Here is a 25,648-nt window from a genome sequence, read left to right on the forward strand (position 1 = left end):
CCCTGTCTGCCGTAGGGGTCCATTTTTCCCTTCCTTCTAGGCCTTACCCCAAGGCCCAGCGGGGTGGGAAGATGTGGTTCAAGAAATCACAGAAGTTTTTTCCTGCTGCACAAGGCGAGTCTCCCTCCAGAGACAGAGGAGGGGGAGGTTATCCAGGGAGACGCCACCATAGAGGCAGAGGGGCCCCACCGCAATTCGGGAGACCGCGATTCCTTTCGCGGCTCCCCCTACTCTCGTTCCTGAGGGTGTGCCCGGCTGTGCTTATTTGGAGCCAGTCTAGGGTCGAATTTCGTTATATCCAGGAGCCTGGTAAAGCATCACTCAAGATCGATGGGTATTACGAATAATTTCCGGAGGTTACCTCATTCCGTTCATGTCAGACCCCCATCAATCAGAAATATCCCAGACGTTCCACCCAGTCAAAGGGATCAAGCAGCCTTAGAGGTTTCAAAGCTGCTAGAAAAAGGAGCCATCCAGAGTGTCCCATCAGACCAGATCGGATTAGGGACTTACTCAAGATTCTTTTTGGTGCCGAAAAGAACAGGGGACCTGAGACCCATATTAGATGTCAGCCAACTAAACAACTATGTACAGAAGTCCAAGTTCGTATGGTCACACTGCAATTGATTCTTTCATTGTTGGGAGAGGAGGTATGGATGTACTTCATCGACCTCAAGGATGCTTACTACCATGTAAAGATTGACAGGGCATCCAGGAGTCACCTATGCTTCCGGCTGGGAGCCAGTCATTTTCAATTTCGAGCACTGCCCTTTGGTCTCACCACAGCCCCCAGGGTGTTCACCAAATGTATGGCAGTGGTGACGGCTCACTTGAGACGTCAAGGATTCCAAGTGTTTCCGTATCTGGATGACTGGCTCCTTACCGCCCCCACCAGGCATCAGCTGATCCAAACCAGGGACGCTACCATCACTCTTTGTCAACAGTTGGGCATAACACTAAATTGGGAAAAATCTGCCTTGTTGCCCTCGCAGCGTGTCACCTTTATAGGCGCAGAGTTAGACACCATTCAAATGCAAGCATTTTTACCGCAGGAGACGATCAGAATCTTACAACAGCAAATACACACCCTGATGCCCATGAGGAAAGTAAAGGCGAGATAGGTTCTCCAACTTCTGTGGACCATGGCAGCAACAATCATGTTGGTCCCTCTAGTGAGATTGCACATGAGACTTCTCCAATGGCTTCTCTTTGTTCAATGGTCTTTCCAAAAATTTCCACTTTCTCACCCCATTTTACTTACGGACAGATGCAAACAGGACCTCAGTTGGTGGCTTCGCACCAACAATCTGGATGGGAGAAGACCCTTTGTTCCACCCATTCTGGTTGCCACAGTGACCACGGACACCTCCCAGATGGGGTGGGGGGGCATTATCTTGGCAGGACAGTCCAAGGCACGTGGCAAGATCATGAGATACATCTGCATATCAACATCCTAGAGATGAGAGCGGTGCTACGTGCGTTGCAGGTACTTCAGAGTTTTCTACCCTTAGGGACGATTGCAATACAATCGGACAACATGTCGGTAGTGTGGTATCTAAACAAGCAAGGGGGAACCAGGTCTTATCCCCTGTGCAGAGAGGCCATGCGAGTGTGGCAGTGGGCAGTAACTTCCCAACGTTTTCTGGTGGCAACGCACATTCCGGGGAAGTCCAACGTGATTGCGGACAGGCTAAGCAGAGGTATTCTGATGCCTTACGAGTGGTCCCTGACTTGTCTAGTTACAGAATAAATCTTCAGCAAATGGGGTCAACCTTGCTGCGACCTTTTTGCCAGCCCCCTCAATGCCAAATGCAGCAACTACTTCACTCTGATCCCCCCACAGTGGGAGTCACCCAGGGACTCTCTGGTCCACTATTGGCCCTCCAGTCTGCTTTATACTTTCCCTCCGTTTCCCTTGCTGTCAAGGGTAATTCAGAAAGCGCAATCCTTGGGAAGCAGAATAATTCTGATTGCTCCACACTGGCCTCGTCAAGTCTAGTTCCCTTTTCTTCAACCATACATTGTGGACACTCCTTGGATTCTGGACCCTCAACCAGATTTACTGACACACATGTTGGGACAGTTCCACCCCTCTCTCATGACCCTCTGGCTGACAGCCTGGCTGCTCCACTTCCGTCATTAGTCAGGCTTCATGAATTTTCACCAGAAGTGGTTCACATCTTATCTTCCTCTCATAAGCCATCTACTAGGAAGATTTATTCCAGCAAATGGAAGAGGTTTTCTATTTGGGCGCATACCCAAGGCATTGATCCGTACACAGCTCCAATTGCTTCAGTCCTGGAGTTTTTGTCTATGCTCTTCCATCAGGGTTCTACATCAGCTACCATCAAAGTTCAGTTGGCTGCGATCTCTAATTTTCATGTGGTAATGAGCCTAGTCTTATGGCTCATAGACTCTGCAAGGCTTTCCTGAAGGGTACTCTGTTACTCCGTCCCCCGGTCTCCGAACCTGTCATGCCCTGGGATCTCAAAACAGCCTTCTTAATAGCAATCACCTCTGCAAGGTGAGTTTTGGAAATTCACGCCCTCTCTATTAAACCCCCATATTTAATCTTCCATAAGGACAGGGTTTCTCTTAAACCGAACCCTTCCTTTCTTCCTAAAGTAGCTTCCTTGTCTAATCTTAATCAATCCAAATCAATCCATTGAGTTGCCTGTATTCTTTCCGCAATTTTCAAACAAAATAGAATTTAAATTCCGTCAATTGGATGTACATAGACAGTTACACTTCTATCTGCACCGAACAAAAGATATCCGGACGTCAGATCAGCTATTTGTCTCCTTTGCGGATAACAAAATTGGGTCCCCGGTTTCCAAAGTCACCATATCCAGATGGATATCTAATTGCATCTCGCTCGCCTACCAAGCGGGAGGAAAAGATCCACCATTTCCAATCAAGGCTCACTATACTTGGGCTGTTTCGACATCTACAGCCTATCAGGCCAGGTTGTCAATGGATGATATATGTGCTGCAGCTACTTGGGCTTCTCCTCACACATTTGTTTCTCATTACAAATTGGACGTGGTTTCTAAGGACAGGTCATCCTTTGGCTCCACAGTACTCAGGAGTATTTTCCCATGAGCCACCCAGGGTGTAGGTGCTAGGGACGCTGTCCCACGGGTAAGAATGTAGGCGAGATAGGACTACATAACATCAGGAAGGTTATGTACACACCATAATGTTCGATGTATGTAATCCATCTCGCCTCACATTCTTACTTACCCTCCCGCCTTCTCCCTTCCTGGAGGAGCTGGAGGTTAGGGTTTTTTTTTTATATACAGTTCCCTTTACTTCAGCTTATTCTTTTATCTGGATGTTGTGTATGCATGGGGTATGTATGAGTTTCGCAGCAAACTAGATCTGGGGATATGGAGCAGTGCACCATGGGATACCTGCTTAGCCCAGCCAATAGAAGACTTTGAGTTAGAAAAGTTTGGCCGAGTCGGAGCCGATATTCGGCTCCGAACCCACAGGTTAGAATGTGAGGTGAGATGGACTACATACATTGAACGTTATGGTGAGTACATAACTTCCTGATGTCCTTCAAGAATGCATCTGCAGTCCTTACATATGGGTTGTCCTGCCTCAGGCAGCCCTTCGGTCGGCCGGATTCCAAAGTCTGGGTCCGGCGTCGGCTGATGTCGCCCTCTCCCCGACGTCAGAGCGCCTGGGGTATAAAAGCGTCAGCCGACACCATCTTCCTCGGTCTTTCTTGACGCGTGGTGCCCGAAGCAGAAGCAGTTCGCAAGTGCCGGTCGGCCAGCTCCTGTAACTTCAGCTACCGAAGACTTCAAAAGCTAAGTACCCCGTTGGGGACTCTTTCTTGCCTCAGCCGATGTCAGATCAAACGCTTAAAGTTAATAATTGCTTAACTTGTGGGAAACAAATACCTCATAAGGATTTCCATTCTTACTGCCTCCCCTGCCTAGGCCCAGACCACGATGTCTCGGCCTGTACAGCCTGTGCCTCCTTCAACCGACGCACTCTTAGGCGTCGGGCGGAGTTTGCAGAGGATTATTTTGGGGCTAGTTACTGCTACAATATGCCGTTGGAGACTCCGACTTCTCATTTAACCAAAAAACGGAAGGACAAGGACCGACACACGCGGACCGTGGTTTCGGCTGAAACCACGCCTAGGCCTACCGCGAGTGTCTCGGTCTTGGCTGAAACAGAGTCCTTGGTACTTCCGACCGTTGAAACCACACAACCGACAACCTCGGCCCCGGAGGCCTCTTCTGAGTCGGTTATAGAATTTCCCTCAGAAACCGGTGTTCCGGAAACATCCAACACCATTTCCCTAGACAAAACTACGCCAGCACGTGGAGCAGCCAGGCCCCCTGCATCCATGTCCATAAAGGCATTCACAAGGGCGAAAGCTGCTAACAGCCAAAATCTCTGCCTCCCAAGGCTACTCCTCAGGGATCCACTACAGGTTCACAGATTTTAAGTTTAGCTGAGGACCTTATTTCCTTAATTAGGGGCTCTCAGCCACATCCGGACAGGGGCTCTCAACCTCCTCTAGACAAAAGGCCCAGGGTTGAGCCCACTGATCCCCAGTCCTCTGATGAGGCCTCAGATGGCTCTGCTCTTTCAGACTACCAGGAGGAGGCCTTTACGGCCTATGAGGATTCTGATGCAGAGGAATCTATTCCTTCTGCCTCCCCTCCTGAAGAGCTGTCCTTTGGGGAGACCCTTCACTCCATGAGAGAGCATTTCAAATGGCAGGGCCAGGAATTCTCTGATTCCAGGAAGAGATTAAGGACTTTTTTGCATTTACCTCAGCATAGACCTTTGGCTATTCCTCCTGTTTTGAATGTCATTGATGATGTGTACTCTGAGTCTAGCACTACCCGTGACTCCCTTCCTCCGGCTCCTGTCAAACCCGATAGGTACTACAGGGTCCTGGACTCACATCATTTCCTTTACAAAGCCCACTCTGCTGACCCTGAAACTATTTCTGAGGGCCCTAAAGGGGTTGCATCTGCCACTACTAAAAATCCTCTCCCCTCTGAAAGGGAGTCCAGGGCTTTAGAGAGATGGGGTAAAAAAGTATATACTTCTTCCACTCTTTCTATGAGGGCTTTAAATTGTCAATTCCATATGATACAGTACCAAGAGTATTTGTTAGATGAATTGCATAAAAAACTGTCTTCACCTGAACCCCTAGATCGCAAGTCACTTCAGGATCTGGTACATAACTCCCAACAGGTTAGCAACCATTTCTTGCAGTGTGGTTATGATGCATTGGAAGCTTCATGTAGGTCAGCAATGACAGGTGCAGTCATACGTAGGCATGCTTGGCTGAAGGAACAAACCCTGCCAGATCATGTTAAAACAAAGCTTCTGGATGCGCCACTGGAAAAGCAAAAGTTATTTGGCTCCACTGCTCAGGAGGTCTTAAAGAAATTTGAGGAAAAGGCTAAATCTGTACAAACAGTCAAAGATTTTCTCCAGGTCCAACCACCAAGATTCAGCAGAAATTGGCCCTCTAAGAATTGGTCCTTTCCGGACATTGAGAGATTTCAAAGAGGCAAGAACAGGCGTGCCAGATGTAGAGGGCAAGCTAGAGGCTCCTACAGAGGACATCAATGGCAGCCTCCTAACCAGAGAGGTAGTGCAGGACCTACAATTGCTGCACAAGGACAGACTCAATGACTTTACCTTGACCCCGCCAACCAGGGCTCAATTGGAAGCACCTTTGGGTGGAAAGCTATCTTTATTCTCAAAAAATTGGCACAGTATTACAAGGGACAAATGGACACTGCAAATAATAGACAAAGGATACAGGTTCCATTTTCATACATTACCAAAAAGAAAAGGCATGCCAAACCTGCCACCGAATCAAAGGGCAGAGGCTTTAAAACAAATTTCCAACCTATTGCAAATGAAAGCTATAGAAAAGGTTCCTCTCACAGAACAAGGCCAAGGATTTTATTCCAGACTATTCCTTGTCCCAAGAAAAGAAAACAATGGAGGCCTATTCTCGACTTGTCCGCACTGAATACTTATCTCATTGTGCCAAAATTCAAAATGCTGACCCTACAGCAACTCCTTCCCATGCTGGGCAAGAGGTCTTGGCTGGTAACTCTAGACCTCAAGGAGGCATACCTGCATGTCCCTATCAGACAAAGTTGCAGAAGACACCTCAGATTTCTTGCAGGTTCAGAGCATTATCAATTCTCAGCATTGCCCTTTGGCTTATCTACTGCGCCCAGAGTATTCACGAAATGCCTGGCATCAGTAATTGCACACTGCAGACTTCAGGGGATTCAAATATACCCATACCTGGACTACTGCCTTATACAAGCGGACAGCCAACAAACTTTGGTAAAACACTTGAATTATACCATCCGCCTACTTCAGGCTTTGGGATATACAGTCAACATTCACAAATCAAGACTAGTCCCATCCCAAAGGATAATATTTCTGGGTGCGAAACTAGATACAACCACCCAAATGGCTTTTCTCACGGAAGAAAAACACAACTACCGGATTATTTCAAAAATCTGACAAAACAAACTCAGCTGACTGCAAGGAAAATCCTGCAGGCCCTGGGTTACATGGCATCTTGCATTCTTCTGATTCCACCAGCAAGGCTACATATGAGGAAACTACAATGGTACCTAAGGAGTTTATGGTGTCAGCACAGTCACAGCCTAGAAGCTTTGATACCTCTTATTCCATGCCTTCAAAAGGAATTTCTGTGGTGGGCTCAAGCAAGCCAGTCAAACAGGGGTCTGCCCTTCAGCAAACCAGTAATCAGCCAAACCATTACAACAGACGCTTCAGACCATGGATGGGGAGCACACATGGAGGGCAGATGCATTCAAGGACTATGGTCACAGAAAGAATTGCGCATGCACATAAACCAAAAGGAAATGCTGGCGGCGATACATGCAATCGAGGCCTTCAAACATTTTCTGCATCAAGGACACCTGCTAATAAGGACAGACAATACCACAGTTATGTGGTACATAAACAAGCAAGGAGGTACCCATTCCTACCCTCTTTGCAGGCTGGCAATGAATCTTTGGGAACTTTCCATAAAATCAATATAGAGCTGCAATCCCAGTTTGTGCCAGGAAAAGACAATATACTGGCGGACAGCCTGAGCAGAAATATCATGGATCCACACGAATGGATGCTGCACCCAGACATTTTCCTTCAGATAACACAATCATGGGGGAGGCCGGACATAGATCTTTTTGCCTCCCACCACAACCATCAGCTGAAGAAATTCTGTTCAACGACATACCACCCACAAGCATGGAAAGTGGACGCCCTCTCTTTCAGCTGGAATACTCTAACAGTGTATGCATTCCCACCTCTTCCATTAATGACCAAGGTCTTACTGAAGATCAGGACGGAGTAGCCCAAAGTGATTCTGATAGCTCCGGACTGGCTCAGACAGCATTGGTACCCACTGTTAAGGAGCATGTCACGCACGAAACCGTGGCCTCTACCACAATGGCCACTTCTTCTGACACAACACAATTACAAAACTCTGCACTCCAGCCTGAAAATCTTGCAGCTGACAGCCTGGAGAATACCTTGACTCCTCACCAGGATAAGCTATCCAAGACAGTGAAGGACATCATCATGGAAGCTCACCGGCCTTCCACAAGAAAGGCATATTCAGCAAAATGGAAAAGATTTCGCACTTGGTGCACCTCAAAGGGCCTAGGTGCGACAGTGATGAACTTGGCACATATCCTGGAATACTTGGCAGAAATGCTCCACAATGGCCTTTCTTACTCTTCCATAAAAATTCATGCTTCAGCAATTTCAGCAGAATACTATACTGATCCACCTGTCTTCTCTCATCCTCTCCTAAGGCAGTTTCTAAGGGGAATTAAAAACATCAATCCTCCAAGAAAACCACCAGTGCCTACATGGGACCTTAACTTCATGTTGGAAAAATTAACTCTACCTCCCTTTGAACCAGCAGCATCTTCAGAACTACAGTTCCTGTCTTGGAAGACTGCCTTCCTTCTGGCCATAACCTCAGCAAGAAGAGTATCTGAGTTGCAGGCCCTCATGGCAGTACAGCCATTTCTTATTTTTCATCAGGACAGAGTCTCACTGAGAACCAATCCTTCATTCATGCCAAAGGGTGGTATCCAGGGTCTCACTGAACCAAGCTATTCACCTGCCTACCTTCTTTCCAAATCCACAAAACAAAGGGGAGAAACTTCTGCATACCCTGGACATTCATAGACAGTTGCGCTACTACTTGGACAGAACTAAGACTTACAGAAAAACTGACCAGCTATTTGTAGCATATGCTGCTGGTGTACAAGGCAAAGCAATTTCCAAACAGACAATTTCAAAATGGATAGGGAATTGCATTCGATTCTGTTACTTTTTTCATGGCAAAACTGTGCCAGCTAACATTAGACCTCATTCCACCAGAGCCACAGCCTTCTTAAGAGGGGTGGCTACCAAGGACATTTTAGAAGCTGCTACATGGAGCTCCGTGCATACATTTTCCAAGCATTACAACTTACCCTTATATTCCAGATCCAGAGCAGGCTTTGCTACAGCAGTCCTGCAGGGCATTTTAGCTACACCATCCCTTTCTTAGATCCTACCTCCCCCAGCTTGGCTATGGTATTCTACCCATATGTAAGGACTGCAGATGCATCCTTAAAGGACATAGTACAGTTTTGTACCTACCATAAGTGTAGCTGTCCGATAGGTATGCATCTACAGTCAGGTTTACCCACCCTCCTTCCCCTCTGTAGTATTTCCTGGGTACTTATCCCTCTTATAGCTAGCTGGGGTTATCTATTATGGTGTATTTGTTTTATATTATTGTGCATGTTTGGAATTTTTTGCATCTCTCCAAATTTAGCCTTCCTTAGAGGGCACCTGGCATCTGAGGCAAGAAAAACTGAAGAAGATGGCGTCGGCTGACGCTTTTATACCCCAGGCGCTCTGACGTCGGGGAGAGGGCGACATCAGCCGACGCCGGACCCAGACTTTGGAATCCGGCCGACCGAAGGGCTGCCTGAGGCAGGACAAACCCATATGTAAGGACTGCAGATGCATACCTGTCGGACATCTACATTTATGGTAGGTACAAAACTGTACTTTCTTGCTTTTGCAAATTTCAGCTCATGATGTTTTAAGAAACTATAAATCACCTGCAAGACCATCTTCTTTAGAAAGTCTTTTAATTCCAAAAACAAATGTCATCAAGAGTAATGTTTAGAAATTTTTCACGCAGTAAATATGCATCATTTGCAGCTGCAAAGATTTTTTCGGCTAAATTATATCCCACATTTGTGTTGACCTTTTTAAAATGCTGAATTAATTGTTTGATATCAGGAGTAGTAAATAACTTAGAATTGTTCAGTTTAGATCCTGACTAAACAGGGAGTGCTGTTGGTTTCTCTTGAAAGTATCTCCAGTCTTTTACCTTATTAGAGGAATCTTTCTACCCAGTATTTGAATCAGTATTATTTTTCAGATAGCTCTCTAGATATATTAACTGAAGTAGGACAAAATAACTAAATAAGTTTTAGTTTTTATATTGTTTTGTCACATGCCTTCCTTTTTCCAAAGTTTTTTTTTTTTTTTTTTTTTTTTTTTTTTTTTTTTTTTACTACTAGTTTTTCTTTTGGAGTGATCTGGAGAAATTTTGTTCAGGTAAACCACCTGAATGAAGAGTGTAGAGATTTGCAATACAAAGAATCACTTTCCACATAGCTCCATTGCTATACCATTCAGCAGATCGTATACATTTTGACAACCATTGGGAAGTTTTTCATTGCTCTCAGTATTATGAAGCTGAACATCTGAATTTATAAGATAAACTGTTTGAAACATGGCTTTAATTCCTTTTGAGAACATTACCAGATATTGTGTAGTAATACTACAGGAGCACAAAAACAAACCCCTGCCTTAAGATTATTATTTTTTTTAAACCAAGGCATGAAATCTTATGGGAATCAAAACACCATGCATAATCATACTTTGAGTAAAAAGGGAACTATTTGCAGACAAACATACATGTTATGGTATACTTTCATAACAGTGTGAAAGATTTTAGATTCCTTCGACATCCCATGTTTGTCAGCTGCCATGCAGATTGACTATCGCTGATTAAAAGGACCACATTGGTAGGACAGAAGCTGAAGTTAGTAAAGTGGCTCGATGGAAAAGTAGCAGAACATACACCAAAATAGGATCTCATGAAGTTAGACTCCAAAAAACTTGCCTCGTGAGAGACACAAAGCTGGTAACACAAAGGGCTACTACTTGGGAGTGTTATGACTACAGGGGAAGTACTACATATTACAGCAGTGTTTCCCCCAATTACCTGTCAACAGCATGACTGAACCAAACCCACACCTGTCCTGCACATGCAGAAAAGGCACCACACTCCCTGATATCCCTGTGCTTAGTAATACACTCAGCATCTCCGCCTGTGGTGTTGGTCCAGTGAGAGTGACAAACACATAGAATGCAAGAGTTCTGGGTTTGATTCCCAGACATAGGTTGTCATGCACACCCCAGCTCAGTTTGGGAGGTGAGCACTATTAAGTGCTTTTTAAGAGTCATAAGGACTTTTAAATTTGTCTACTTAAAATGTTATAAAGCTAGGCATCTTATAGTCTCAGTGATCACTTTCCTAGTATTGTTTCTGAGTGAGACTTCCAGATGTCAGCAACTTTTTTTTCTTTAATATTGTTTTTTTATCCCCCTACTTCCTACCAGTTATAAGCCCTTCATGAATAGTTGGCCTGTTCACTCCCTGTAGACCAACAGCTGATCAGTGGTCATCAGGGTGTCTTCTAGATAAGGATTTTCTGATGTGCCCATGTCCTCAAAATATTATAATGTGAGTACTTCTGTCACTGCAAGGGCCTACTGTACCCGCCCCTTGCATATCAATATTCCCACCCATGTGCTAATGAAGGCTGCTTTTACCAACTTGATAAGCCAAGTCCACATCTTCAGTTATGGTGCTTTCATATAGTGAAACACCACTAGACAACCAGTCCCTCCACATAGGGTAGGCAAGCTGGTGTTTGCCTGTGCATTCTGTCCTTCTCTGTTGTGGCTGTTCCAGCACCAAAACCACTAGTCAATCTCAGATTGTGTTCATTGTTTGGACTTTATCTCTGTACTTCATGGGGCCAGGGAGATTTCAGCAACTTTACTATGCCTGGTGAACATAATACTGTATTGGGTTGTGTCTTCCAGGCCAAACCAATACTTTCTAATACACACATACACATATACAGTACTGCAACAACTGCAGTGGGCACTCTGATTATTGTTAAGTTTGTTGAGGTGTTAATATAACAGTTTGTGTTTGCCAAAAAAGTTTGAGTTGCATAGCCCCCCCCCCCCAATTTCCACTGAAAGCATTTTAAATAAAATAAGTGTGAACCAAGGTATAACAGAATGAATCCACATTCATTATGTGACTAATGTAGTATTTATTTGCTTGATATTTTGTTAGATCATTCTGGCATTGCCCCTAGTTTATAATTCCAACAATCACCGATACGTGTGCATCCCTTATACGTGATTGTTGAAATCAGACCTCAAAAAATGCATACATCTCCTCCCCACTTCATTATTTACCAAACCCATGGGACAGCCTTTATTTAAAAAACAAAACACCAAATGTGTTAAAGTGATACTTTTGCTACACAGTATGCAACAAAGCCATTCCCACACAGTAATCAACACAAAAGGGTGACAAGTAAAGATAGAACATATAATGGCATTATTTAAATATATTCCTTTTTCTTAAAGTAAAGCTGTCATATACAGTTTATCAAAAGTACGCGTTTTATGTTCTTCAGTATTAAAAGTTTTAGTAAATCTCATCACACAAAAGGATAAATCACAAAGTTAAAAGAGCCATTTAAAACTGAGTCTTAACATAGTCCAGTCCGTCCACTTCAAACTGAAGAACTGATCACTGCAGGAGTTACCAGCTTGGCATCTGGAGCTTTACCAAAGTTCAAACTTCTCCCCAGATTACCATAATGGAATAGTTACTTAGTGCCAGGACTGTTCAGATAATTTTGTTTACATAGTTTAGAGTTTAGATTTGTCTCCCTCTCTTACTATTGCAGTTAAGCTTTCTCTTTGTAGGCCACAATAGTTGCTCCCCTTTATATCTTGTTAGTTCGGGAAATTGTGTGGGACTCAGTTTTTTTCTTTTTTAAACAAGACGCATCTTTATTAAATTATTATGTATGACATAGACAATCTTACATTTATATAAATGAAAATAAACCATAGCAACACAATTTCAGTTGCAAATATTAAAATTACAAACCATGCTGACACAATTATAGCTGCAAACATTATACATCACTTGTATCCAATCGTTATCAGTCAAGCATTATATAATTCAAATCCTGTACTCTTTTAAACCTCGTTCCTTCTCTGCATGTGTTGATCCCACAATTCCCATTTTTTTCTATGTAATTTGCTCCTACCCTTTTCTAAAGATCCCAATTCCATTTGTTTTATCTGTCTTACTGTCTTCACTATTTCTAATACAGTTGGTTTAGACTTTGATTTCCATTTTCTAGTCATTGCTTTTTTGACACCCATCATAATTAGACTCAGCAAGGCTTTACTATGTGTAGACAATTCCAATTCTGTATCATAACTAAACAAAAATAATTTCCTTAGTTGCACCAATTTGCTTACCTAGTATCACTGACAGGGAAGTCTGCAGTGAATCTTTAAAGTCTTCCAACTCATTACACTCCCAAAAATATGTTCCTAGTTACCTCTTTCTTCCTCATCATACCTCCGACATTTGCTGTTTACCTGAGGAAAAATTCTTTGAAGTCTACTTGGGATATAAAATTACCTCTGTAAACACTTCCAAACAAAGATCCTGAATCTTCTAGATTTTGTTGCATATTTGGGAGGCATACATATATCCCCCTATTGTTTTGTTGTGAATTTCGTATCCGATGTGTCTTCCCAATCCTTCCTAACCTCCTCTGATTGATACTTAACAGTTATCATGCAATATTTTATATACTGTGCTAATTATTCCTTTTTTAATGGAAGCTTCTGTTCTAGATTCTACTAAAAACTCTACAGTTCTGGTCTTTCATTTAGGACCCCCCCCCCCCCGTTTCTTTCTCTTTGCCTACACTTTGATATCAGTCCTTGATAGGGAAGGCAGTCTCTAACCTGTAGTCCAAATAAATACTTGGCATCTTCCTATTATATCATTTTCTGTAGTTATTTGCTTCCAATCTCTTGGTTCCTTTGCCAGTTTTCTCCAATAAATTTTAGTCCCCTCTTGCCTATTGTTTGTATCCCTAGTTGCAGTCATCCCTTTTGGCAGAATCTCCTTTCTCCATTCCAGTCTTGGCTTAATTCTTAGAATACTTTTTGCTACTTTAGGAATATAATATAGTGTATGTATGTTATTCTCTTTCCATTTTGAATTATAGTTTTCTGCTTGTAATAGGTATAGGAGCCATAACTGTGTTACTTTGAAATACCCCTTCAAAACCAGTAATCCCAGTCTGCCTTGTTCTTTTGGGAGAATAAGCTTATCCCACTTTACTCTTGCAGTCTTCCTCTCCCAGGTAGTCTTTCAGCTCTTTATTAATTGCTATACACAACATCTGCTGTAGTTGATAAAATGGGACTAAAAACATTTTAGCTGCTTGCATCTTACTATCCATTTAACAAAGCTTCCATTTTCTCACTTTGTATTATCTTTTGTTTAGCCTCTTCCCATATATCTTTAGCTGCCACACTGGAATCATAACTATTTTAATCCATACTCCTAAATACTTCATTTTATTGTGTCCCCATAAATATAGATATTGCTTAACCAATTAGTGTGTGGGTACATAATTTACCGATATTGGCTTTGTTTTAGCTTAATTAACTTTGTATCACGAAAAGATTTGAAACTGTCTCAAAATGTTCCACAACACTGTAATGTCCTTTTCTGGTTGTGTCGAGTATAAAATAATAATATCTGAAAATAGAGCCAGCTTTTCTTGACTACCATACCAATTATATCCTTGAATTTCTGAGTCCCTTGTTTTCTTTGCCAGTGGTTCTAAATACAAATAACAAAGGGGAGAGAGGACACCCCTGCCTTGTTCCTCTGCACAAGCAGAAATTATCAGAGAGGACCCGCCCACTTGAATTTTTGCTTCCAGTCCCTCATATAGCCTCCTAATCAACCTTATAATTTTATCAGGGAATGCAATGCTTCCATTGCCCTGCTCATAAAGTCCCAGCTTACTCTGTCAAATGCTTTCTCTGCATCAAGACCCACCAACAACAGTGGTATTTTCTTATATTCTGCTTCCCTCTGGATCATCAGTGTTCTGTTAGTTGTCAAATGTTTGTCTCCCCTCCACAAAAACATTATTTAAGAAATAAATTGCTTACTTTTCTTAAATGTCTTTGAATAACAGCACTGTTATGTTCATCTACCTTTTCTGATGTCCTGTGTATGCATATAGGACTTGTGTTTCCAGGCTTGCACAGTACATCAGTGCAATGTAGGGAAAGCAGTGGGGAAGAGAGAATTTTCATTGCTGTTTTTTTTTTTTAACCAAGATTTTACAAGAGACAGCCAACGTAAAAGGAAAATCCGGTACATTACTGATTATTTATTCCTGCAGAACATACCTGATTTTTCTCATTTTGCTGTCCTGTAAGCATATGCTGATTACAAAAAAGTCAGGAAACTCAATGGTACTTCAGCAGCCGGACTTTTTTCTGTTGGTATATGCTCAATTTACAATGGGCACACTGGTTGGGCTGTCCAATCAGCATGCCCATTTTTGAATAACAGTGAGCCGTAATTGTATAATTATTCATATTCACATTGTCATAAGTTTGATGTTTTTCTAAATATCTCAACAGACAAGTAGCACAGACTTCACCTCATCTGAAAGCACCAAGCTGGATGAACAAAATGCTGATAATAGTATGTAATGTGAGTAGTTGCTGAGGTACTGTAAGTTGTTTACAAAATATTACAAACTTATAGTTACTGCATTTAAACAATCCTGTTTAGGATATATAACCTAAAGAATACTACCACTGTAAAAAGTAGTTTGTGCTGAAGACTTTGAAGTTTGCATTTTTAGTAACCTCTGTGGTTACAATGATATGAACATTTGTTTGAAGTGTGAGGACATAATTTTATTCTATCAAAAAACTTAAGCTCTGCTCATTAGACGTTGCAGTGTAGACTTCCAGAGCTCCATTGGAGGGAATAGGTAAAATAAAGCTGTTGTACCTTTTAGTAAAAATTTTTTTTTGGTCTTCAGTATAAAAAGTATCACAGAAACACATCACGTAAAAGGGGAAAACATAGTTAGAATAAATGAAATTCCAAAGCCCATCTCTGTGGCATAGATGATGATACCTACAACTTAGCCAACCCACGGTAGACTATAGTTGCTCAATCTCTAGAGGAGCCAGGGAAGAAGGGGTGAAAAAAGTGACTTTTTGCCACTTTGAAAATTATGAAGCGGATTGCTTTTAGCTTTGAAGCGTGGGAGGTGGAGCTGACTTTACATGTGGTGACATGTGTCACCACATGTAGCTCCAGCCAATTAAAACATACAAAAACATACTTTGGCATGTAGGACAACTTAAGTAATGCTACAGGCTGCTCTTCTGTATTCCTTCTCTTTTTCCTAACCCAGCACTAGTGATGTTCCAGCAACAAGGGCATTACTGGGAACATTAAGGTCAAAGGACTCTGTATGTCCTCCCTGTGGTCATGTGGGTTTCCTCCTAGTGCTCTGGTTTCTTCCCCCACTACAGAGACATGCAGCAGGTGGATTGGAGACTCTAAATTGGCCCTAGGAATGAATGTGTTTGTGAGTGAGTGGCATGGATGAACTACCGTGGCAGGGCTAGCCACCCGGCGGTGTAAACCTTGGAGCAAGATGATTGTCACTGTTGGAGTGACACCACAACTCCATGTGCAAAAATGGGAAATGGGGTTGACGATGGATGGATGAAGGTCAAAGGAGCAAAAACATTAGTCCTAGAAAGTAGCTGATAGTCATCTGAAGAGCAAGTAAAGGGGCCCAAAAAATTAAAACAAAACTAAAATAAAGTTTTTACAGCAGCATTTCTAAAGGTAAGACTCTCATTTTTTTTTTAAGTAATTCCTTTGTATAGTAGTCATATGTCATACCTGGATGTGTGTAATGTACCTGACCCATGGCAACCTAGCTTTGTTTGCTCCTGACAGCTTCAAACCCTATATTAAATACCCTGAACATAATATATTCTTTCAGTTTGGTCTTTAGCTTGAGCTTTAGATGACACGTGCTCTCCTTTTGTGAACTTGAGCTGATTTATAGATGCCTCAGCAGTTAGCACTGCTTGAGCATTCTAAAGCACATCTTGCAAGAAAGCTTATTCATTTATATCTGAAACATTAACTTACTGACTTTGTGACAGAGTGCTCAGTACTGCAAAGCATTGTAACACATGGTTGTGATTTGACTTTCTGTTTTGCTGCGGTAAGGCTAAGAACTATTTTGATGGACATATTGCATCTTGGTTTTATTTGCAGATGTGCCAGCCAGTGGAATGTATTTCATGACATACGAGTGGCTCAAGAATGTCCTAACTCCTGAAGGAAAGAGGTATGGAAATGTGGATTGTGGCAGTTCGTTGGGAGGTCCATACAGTTTCATGTTCACAAGGACATTACAAAACTATATCCTGTGCAACTCTGCATTTGCACAGGGGCTTATTTTAAAATTGCAGTATTTGCAATTGCATGCACTATTTTTTTTTAAGAAAATCCTTATTGTTGAACTTTATAACCAGTTAGAACATAAAAATTAATCATGAAAATTAAATGCAATTAACCAGAATAACTAACATTTCAAGAAAGTGCATCCATTGCTCAAAAAGGACACATGGAATAAGTCCATTATTAGTTCATCTCGGAAGTATTACCAGAACTATGTAGTCCCATCCATCCATCCTCAACCCCTTTTCCAATTTTGCACATGGGGTCAGGGTCCCATGTTAACATATAAAATTATCTGAACTAGTTGTCTTCATTTGGTCTTCAGTCTGTGGATTATGGATCAATATCTGATCCGACTTGACCGCATATCCAGCATCTGACCCAAGCTCAGAGCTCCTCCCCTTACCTGTAATGCCCCTGTCTCCTTTCTCCCTTCAGATCTCGTTTGCCGCCTGTAAAGTCTACATTGTGGTCTAAGCTCTCTGCTTTGTGATTATGGTAAGTGAGTTGTTTTGATGGTTTTATCTCTCTTTCATTATAGTTCTCTCCCTACTTTCTACCTCCCTTCCCTGTTGGTCGTCGGTTAAAAAAAAAAAAAAAAAACTCTTTTCTTTACTCTTTTTACTTTTCTATAGCATGTGTGGTGAGTGTTTCTAAGTGTGCTTGCTGGACCTGCCTTGGGAACATGTCCGAAACTCCCAAGCCAGGATTCAGAAAGTGTACAGTGTGTGGCCATAAGTTTTCCCCAGCTAATGGCCATACTCTGTGCGTGGTATGTCTGGGGGCGGCCCATCTGCAGACCTCCTGTTCCATCTGTGCCAGGTTTAATCCCGGGGCACTGAAGGACAGGAGGGATAAATTGATCCTAAAGGGCCTCCTTCCCTCTTAGAGGACTGTAGTCCTGGCACCCCCGGCTTTAGCTTCTACCATCTTCCTGGCCTCTGGGACTCAAACTCCCACCAAGAGATCCGGGGAAGGGGAGAAATCAAAAGGGGAGGCCGAGAAATCTGTCTCCAGATTGCTTTGCTCTGGCTGGCCCTCCGCCTAAATCTAGGCCAGCTACCAGACCAGTGTCTCCCTGGCTGTGCTGTCCCCAGTTTTCCCCTGAGCGGGAGGAGTCTCGGATCCATTCTTCCGTGCAGGCTTCCCCTCACCGTCATTCCAAGCCGGCGTCGGTCACCTCCTCCCGCTCCACCTAGAGCCTCAGTGAAGCGGAGATAGGATGATGCAGAAGTTCATCCACACCCAGATTCAGATGTGAGTCTTGCCTGCCCCCTCTCCCTCTGGAGCAGGGAGCACACAGTCATTCTTCATCTCGATTACTCCTTCTCCGATCCGATCTTCGGTTTCGGAGCCCTTGGATCCGAGGACCCTCGGGGTTGGCACAGACGGTAACTTGTACCTCAAAGCTGGCCACGGCCTTGAGTGGGTCTGATCCGACAAGTTCTTGGAGTCATAGCCTCAGCTTCAGATCCAAGGGGATGTTGTCAGCTCCAAGTGTCGTAGCGCAGTCTTCCCCTCGGTATCTCAGCGCTTGGAGGCTCTGCTATGGCTCCCCCATCGGGTCAGAGGGGGTCGGTTACTCCTGGCCTTTCTCAGGATGTCCGTTCCCCTTCGGCTTTTGATGTGGTGGAGAGGATTTGCTCTATTTCATTGAGACCCTTGACCGTCTCATCCTCGGACTCCGCCTCGACTCCCTCTGTTTTGGGTAGAGTTCCGGCCATCCTGCCATCTCAGAGACAACTTGCCACTATTTTTGCCTCAGGAAGCTTCCACTTGGGAGCAGCAGGACATTGGTGAGTCTTCCCCAGAGATTCCCACATGCAAAAGGAGGCACTTAGACTCCCCTCCAGAGTCTCTCCCTGAAGACACCGATTTGGAGGAGGGGGAAGGTTCCCCCGGTCATCCTTTAAGGATGTCTCCTTCAGAGACATCATGGAACTCCTTCGCCAGCGGGGGGGATGGTCTGCCCAGAAACCTATCTCGGACGAATCGGTGTTCCTCGAGGCATTTGGTGTAGGCCCCTCTACTTCTTGGGTATCCCCTCCCACTGATCCATTAGTGGACCTGGTAACATTTCAGGCGTGGAAGGAACCAGACACCGTGGAGCCCATCCCAAAGTGCCCAGATAAAGTTCTAAGCCCCCCATCACATAGAGCACACTGGAACAAGGGGTTCCCGGTTGATGCTGCTCTGTCCGCTCTTGAAACCTTTTAAGATGTCTTTCACCAATGCCCCGTACGATGGTTCCTCCCTGTTTTGGAAGTCGTTATGTGAGACTTTGGTCCAGAGTGAGAAGGATGGGAAGACGCGGTCTGCTGTCGGGATCTGCATCTCTGCCCCTCAAAGATCCTTTTCCAGGACTCATCAAGGGACTAAGAAGATGTGGTTCTGGAAGTGTCAGACATTTTCCCGCGATGCTTAGGACTCTCCTTCCCTTAGAGGCAGAAGGGGATATGATGGACACCGACCTAGAGGCAGAGGGTTCCAAGAAATTACGGGTCTTGAGAACCTTTGTTGGACAGCTCCGCGCAGCAGCCTTGAAAGGTTGTCTGACTGCCCATCTTTGGAGGCATTTTGGGGCCGGTTATCACTATACCTGACAGAGTGAGAGTCCATAACAACAGATCATTGGGTGTTGCAGATCATAACCAGAGGCTATTCAGTCCCGTTCCTCAAGCCACCTCTACCACCGAAACACCTCCCAGACATTCTACTCATGCATGGGGACGATACAGCACTAGAAATAGCAAAGCTGCTAAGAAAATGAGTCATCCAACCCATCCCTCCTCAACCACTCCGGATCAGGCATATTCCAGGTTCTTTTTGGTGCCAAAGAAAATGAGGGACCTAAGACCCATTTTGGATCTATCCACCTTGAACCTGTCAGTGGCCAAGGCGAAATTCCGGATGGTCACACTTCAATCTGTACTGCCCTTTCTGCAGGAGAATGACTGGATGTGCTCGATCGACTTCCAGGATGCATACTATCATATCAAGATAGGCAGATGCTCTGGAGGTTTCTCCACTTTTGGCTAGGAGCCAATCATTATCAGTTCAGAGCCCTTCCCTTTGGTCTCACCACAGCACCCAGGGTGTTCACCAAAGTGATGGTAGTAGTAGCGGCTTACCTGAGACTCCAGGGCATTCAGGTTTCCCCCTACCTGGACGATTAGCTCCTCGCTACCCCTTCCAAGCATCAACTTTGTCAAGCGAGGTATTTCTTCCTTTTACTAGCCCAGAGGTTAGGCATCACCATCAATCTCAGCAAGTCATCTCTGGCCCCATTTCAGACCTTAGACTTCATTGGGGCTAGGTTAAACACTATCCAGACAAGAGTTTTCCTTACTCCAGGCAGGATAAACAGTCTGAAGCTACATGTTCTTTGCATCCTTCAGTCTCAATCTCTGACAGCAGTTGTAGTACTACGGGCATTGGGTTCTATGACAGCCACGATCAATCTTTTACCCCTGGTGCGTCTTCACATGCGGATCCTTCAGTGGACTCTCTTTCCGTACAATGGTCTCTGTTGGATCTCACGTTGTCTCATCTTGTTCGAATCTCCCGAGTGTGCAGGGACTCTCTTCGGTGGTGGATTCATTTCCTGGACCTGGTCTGGGGTTGTCCCTTTCTCCCATTATTCCCCAAGGCCACGGTGACTATGGATGCATTGCTGGGGAGGGACAGTCCAAGGCACATGGTCCCCTTCCGAGACCAGTTTGCATCTCAATGTCCTGGAGATGAGGGCAGTGCTTCTTGTGTTGCAGGCTCTCCATGCCCATCTTCCCTTCAGGACGATTGCCGTCCAGACAGACAACATGTCAGTCGTCTGGTACATCAACAAACGGGTGAACCAGGTCTTACCCACTTTGTTGCGAAGCCATGAGAGTGTTGGAATGGGGGATCTCCACCAACCATTTTCTGGTGGCAGTGCACATTCTGGGACGGTCCAACATTCTAGCGGACAGGCTCAGCAGATCTATCTTGATGCCTTACGAGTGGTCTCTAAATCCTTCAGTAGCAGAATGGATATTTCACAAGTGGGGTCAGCCTCACTGCGATCTATTTGCATCTCCTTCCAACACGAAATGCAGCGAGTTCTTGGCTCTGAATTTTCCTTAGGGGGAAGTCCCCAGAGATGCTTTGATTCATGCTTGGTCTCCTCCTCTACCCTTGATACAAAAATTTCTTTAGAAAGCTCACAGGCTGGGGAGCTTTGTGATCCGCATTGCCCCATTGTGGCCTCGCCAAGTCTGGTTTCCCTCTTTATGGTATCATCTGGTGGCTCCACTATGGACGTTGGATCCAGTTCCAGATCTCATTTCTCATTCCTCTGAGATTCCCCATCCAGACCTGGGCAGTTTAAAGCTCTCTACTTGGTTGCTCTAGTTCTCATGATTATCAGGACTTCCCATTAAAAGAATCCTGGAGGCGACTCATAAGTCTTCCACCAGGAAGGTTTACTATAGCAAGTGGAAATGGTTTTCTATAAGGGCTTTGCAGCGTGCATTGCATCCATTTACTGCTCCAGTTTCTGCGGTGTTGGAATTCTTATTGGGGATTTTTTGACAAGGCGCCAGTTCTTCCACAGTCTAAGTTCAGCTGGCTGCGATTTCTTTCATGTGGGGAAAATATGGCTTTCTTAGCATCTTTTAAGCTTTGCAAGACCTTCCTTAAAGGTACCTTTCTTCTGAGACCCTGAAGGATCCTATGCCACCATGGGGTCTTACATTACTGCTTCAGGCTTTAGTATCTCCCCCCTTTGAACCTGCAGCTTTGGTGGATTTGCAATTTCTGTCATGTAAGTCTGCATTCTTAGTTGACATTACTTCTGACAGGAGAGTGTCGGAACTTCAAGCACTATCGATCAAGGTCCCTTATATGATTTTTCATAAGGACAGGGTGTCTTTGCGTACTAACCTATCTTTTCTTCCCAAAGTAGCTTCAGAGGCCAACATTAATCAGATGATCAATCTTCTGGACTTTTTTCCAAATTTTCAAAATAAGGGCAAATACAAATTGTATTTGCTGTATGTGCATAGACACTTACAAATCTATTTGCACAGGACAAAAGCGTTTAATAAATCTGACCAACTTTTCATTTCTTACTCCAGAGCTTTTTAGAGGACCCAATCTCCAAAGTCACTATTGCCCGTTGGATTTCCCAGTGTATTATTTGGACGTATTCTGTCAGGGGGGATTTCCCCACCAGGTCAGATAAAAGCACATTGTACCAGATCTATGGCCACTATGTCAGTTTGGTCCAGGGTTTCCTTGGATGATATTTGTTCTGCAGCTACTTGGTCCTCCTCTCATACTTTCATTTCACATTATAAATTGGACATAGTATCCAGGAACAAGGCATCCTATGGTTCTGCCGTGCTCTGGAATATCCTTCTATGAGGGCTTCTCAGGTGTATAGTAGCTGGGGACTCTGTCCCACAGGTTGAAGATCAAATGAAGACCGCTACTTCAGATAAAGAAGTTATGTATTCACTATAATGTTCCATCTGAATAGTTGTTCTTCATTTGTCTTCAACCATTCCCCACACCTTCCCCCGGCCTTGTCTGAACTTTTGTTGGCTGTGTAAGTATAGAACGTGGACTCCTTCGGGATGTTCTTTGTCCTGCTCTTTGTTCAGAATTTTTTTTTCTCGTAGTGACAAGGTCGTGTTGGGTCATGTGTGAGTAAGGGATTGGGCAGCAAACTCAATCTGAAGGGAGGAAGGAAACAAGGGCATTATGGGTAAGGGGAGGAGCTTTGAGCTTGGATCAGATGCTGGATATGTGTCCGAGTTGGATGGGGTACAGATCCGTAACCCACAAGTTGAAGACTAATGCAAAACTACTCCGATGGAACATTATGGTAAGTACATAATTCTTTTTTTTTAGCCAAAAATTCTAAATTTCCAGGATCTTGTTGTGTATCTGTGATCTGACTGTGCAGATGATTAAGATTGTAAGGTAATAGTGAGCTGCTTCTTGTAGTTTAAGGTATGTGGTTTATTCCTTCAAGCTCTGTTTGCCTACTGTGTAACTTACTTAACCAGACAGTACTCCCTGTCCACCCTTGAAGAGGAGCGTCTTTGTCCAATGGGCTTACCTGGTCAACAAATAAATAAAAAAAAAAAAAAAAAATCTTGTTAACGCTTGAGGTCTGGGACTGCTTATTGTGTTCTGCACCTGAATAGCAGTTTAGTCTGCTTATGCTTCTCGTTTGATCTAGCCCCTGACATGATTTTATAAGTGATGCATCTTATTCCCTTACTAGGGGACTCAGTTACCCAAACATTGATTGGCACACCTGCACCTCTAAAAATAGTTCTGCTCAACATTTCTGAGTCTTTATTAATGCCAATGCACTGGTACAAATTGTAAAACTACCCACTAGAGACTCTGATTACCTTGACCAGGTCCTTACCAACCTAGCCCCAGCCTGCACTGTATCATGCATCTCCTCACTCTTGGTTAAGTCTAACCACAAGTAAGTCATAGTTTCTGTCAGGCCTAGTGGTACCACCCCACCACCAAATGAGACCACCTTTAGTGACTTCTGCAAAACAAACCTACTTCAGCTTGTAGAAGACCTATGCAAAATTCCAACAATCCTTGGCAAATGAACCCAACTGAGACGGCTGCTGCATGCACTACTGACCTTTATCAACACCTGAACAGTTACTGATATTATTAAAAAAAATTACAGGCCTAATGTAAACTCCTACATTGAAAGCTGGATGACATATTTGCTTTCCAGCAGACCCCAAGTTGTTGTTAAAGTTTCTGGTTCCCTGTCTGAATGTAAATTTGTAACTAGTGGGGTGCCACAGGGATCAGTTGTGGACCCTGTCTTATTTGGCATTTATTTTTTCAGTTATCCAAGCCAATATCCCCCAAGTGTGGTTGAACAAGTTTTACTGCTGACTGCAAACTGGTCACTCTTATCCACTCATCCACTGTTGCAAAACAGCTCTAACAAGGGCTGGAATATGTGCATACATGGTGTGCAAAGAACAGTCTTAAACTAAATGGAAAAAACTGCAGTATAGTTGTGTTTGGCAGAAAGGTTGTTTGTGCCTCATATGTTATAAATGGTACTCTTCTTTAGACAGATACATTCATAAGATACGTACGTACTTCTGTGAATAACATTCTCTCTTTCGATCATTATACTCTCAACACAGTCAGGAAATCCTTCTTTCTGGCCTAGTTATTTTCCAAGGGAATATCTTCAAGATCCAAAGAAGTCATTCTGTCGCTATATTATGTACAAATCCAGGCATTTTTCTCAGCTGGAAAGACCCCAGAATTTTCTAACCAATAAAATTAAAAAGGTCTTAAATCCTTAAAATACACCAGTAGATTAGCATGGCTGTCCTTGTACTTAGTAGCCTACCAGCTACCGTAAGTTGACCTGTATCTCACTTTTCAAGTCACGAAAAACCTAGACCTATTTCTTCACGAAACCAGTGGCTGTACAAAAACATGTACTAAGGACTTAAATCTACACTAACAAATAAACGGCACTCAATGGTGAGATAGGTTCATAACGCAATGTTTTCTTAGCCTAAGGAATAAGTTACCACTGTTAGTCAAATAAACTACTGTTTAGCTACCTTTAAAGACTGTATGGGTAGACACAAATTTACATCAGGGTTATCACATATGACACTGCCCAGTTTGAGAGGTCAGCGTTATTATGTGCTTGGAAAAGGGTACCAAGATCTTTTTAAGTTTGGCAGCTTAAAGGTGAAAATGCTTAGGCATCTTATTGCCCCATGGTCACTTGCCTAGTATGCTTCTTTGTACTGTCTTTTCAGTATACCAGTTTTTCCATGTAGGCCATTTGGTCGAATCTACTGCAGACAGTTTCAGTGTATTTAAACCACTTCCCATATCTTCCAACACATTCTTCAATTCAATACATACTTCAAAGAATGTTGAAAAATAATTCCAGTCGACCACCTTCCCATCTGTAAGTTGTTCCCAGTATAAAACATGTTAATATTGTAAAAGTAAATTAGCAATACTTGTAGACTGTATCCTCAGAAAACCTAGCCCACCCAACTGACATTAGTTCTTCTAACCAGTTAATTGTTCTTGTGTCCTTAAAATTCAACATTGTAAGCTCCAGTGGCTACATTTACTTATTCAGGCTGGGACTCCAAGACACCTTAACAAAGTTGGTAGGTTTAATAATTGTCCAGCTTATTTTGTATTTTCTATGGCCTGTATAAAATCATTAACCATCTTAAGTTTATTAAACAAAAACTCTGTTGTAGGTGCCATGGAGATGCACTGGAAGGCATGTAAAATTAGGAGGAGAACAAACTCTTTGTTGAAGGTCTGCACAACCCTTTCCACTTCTGAGAAAATTCTGCACATCTTCAGTTATAAGGGCCAAAGAGACTGAAAAAAAGGGAAAATGTTCTATCAGCTGTGGGCCAAGGAATGTAGTCAGTTATGATAACATTTGTCTTGGAGAACAGCTCCTAAATGTTTGCATCTCATTGAAAATAACCTACAAGTCATTTTCTGAGTTAGATAAATAAAGAATAAAGTTGTCTGTAGAAAGTTTAAGTTTAACTTTTTTCCCAGCAAGTAATCATCTGGAATGCATGGGAGGGCTAGGCATAATAGTTAAGGTATGTACATCACAGATGCAGGACACAGGGTTTGATTCTGACCTTTGGTTATTGGCTAGGCTTGTAATAGTCTGCATAATGATGGACTAGCATTTGCCTATGTCAACACATTTATTCTAAGGGAGGGGCTGACGTAATGGTTAAGGTCTTTACCTCACAGATACAACATACAGAGTTTGATTCTGACTTTTGGTTGCTGGCCAGCTTGTGAGTGTGCAGACTGATGATCTAATAT

At 43.4% G+C, this 25,648-nt stretch overlaps 1 protein-coding gene across 1 annotated transcript in view; it reads left to right on the forward strand.

Annotated features, from left to right (window-relative positions):
* The window catches only part of SLC25A20 (solute carrier family 25 member 20), a 377,462-nt gene that overhangs the window by 232,720 nt on the left and 119,094 nt on the right, over nt 1–25,648 (forward strand). Inside the window, exon 6 of the mRNA XM_044078760.1 lies at nt 16,586–16,658. Coding sequence (XP_043934695.1) covers nt 16,586–16,658 — 73 coding nt within the window. The remainder of the gene's footprint in view (nt 1–16,585; nt 16,659–25,648) is intronic.

This window comes from Protopterus annectens, chromosome 7.part1 (assembly GCF_019279795.1).
Source record: "Protopterus annectens isolate FY-2018-M chromosome 7.part1, PAN1.0, whole genome shotgun sequence".
NCBI classification, from domain to species: Eukaryota; Metazoa; Chordata; order Ceratodontiformes; family Protopteridae; genus Protopterus; species Protopterus annectens.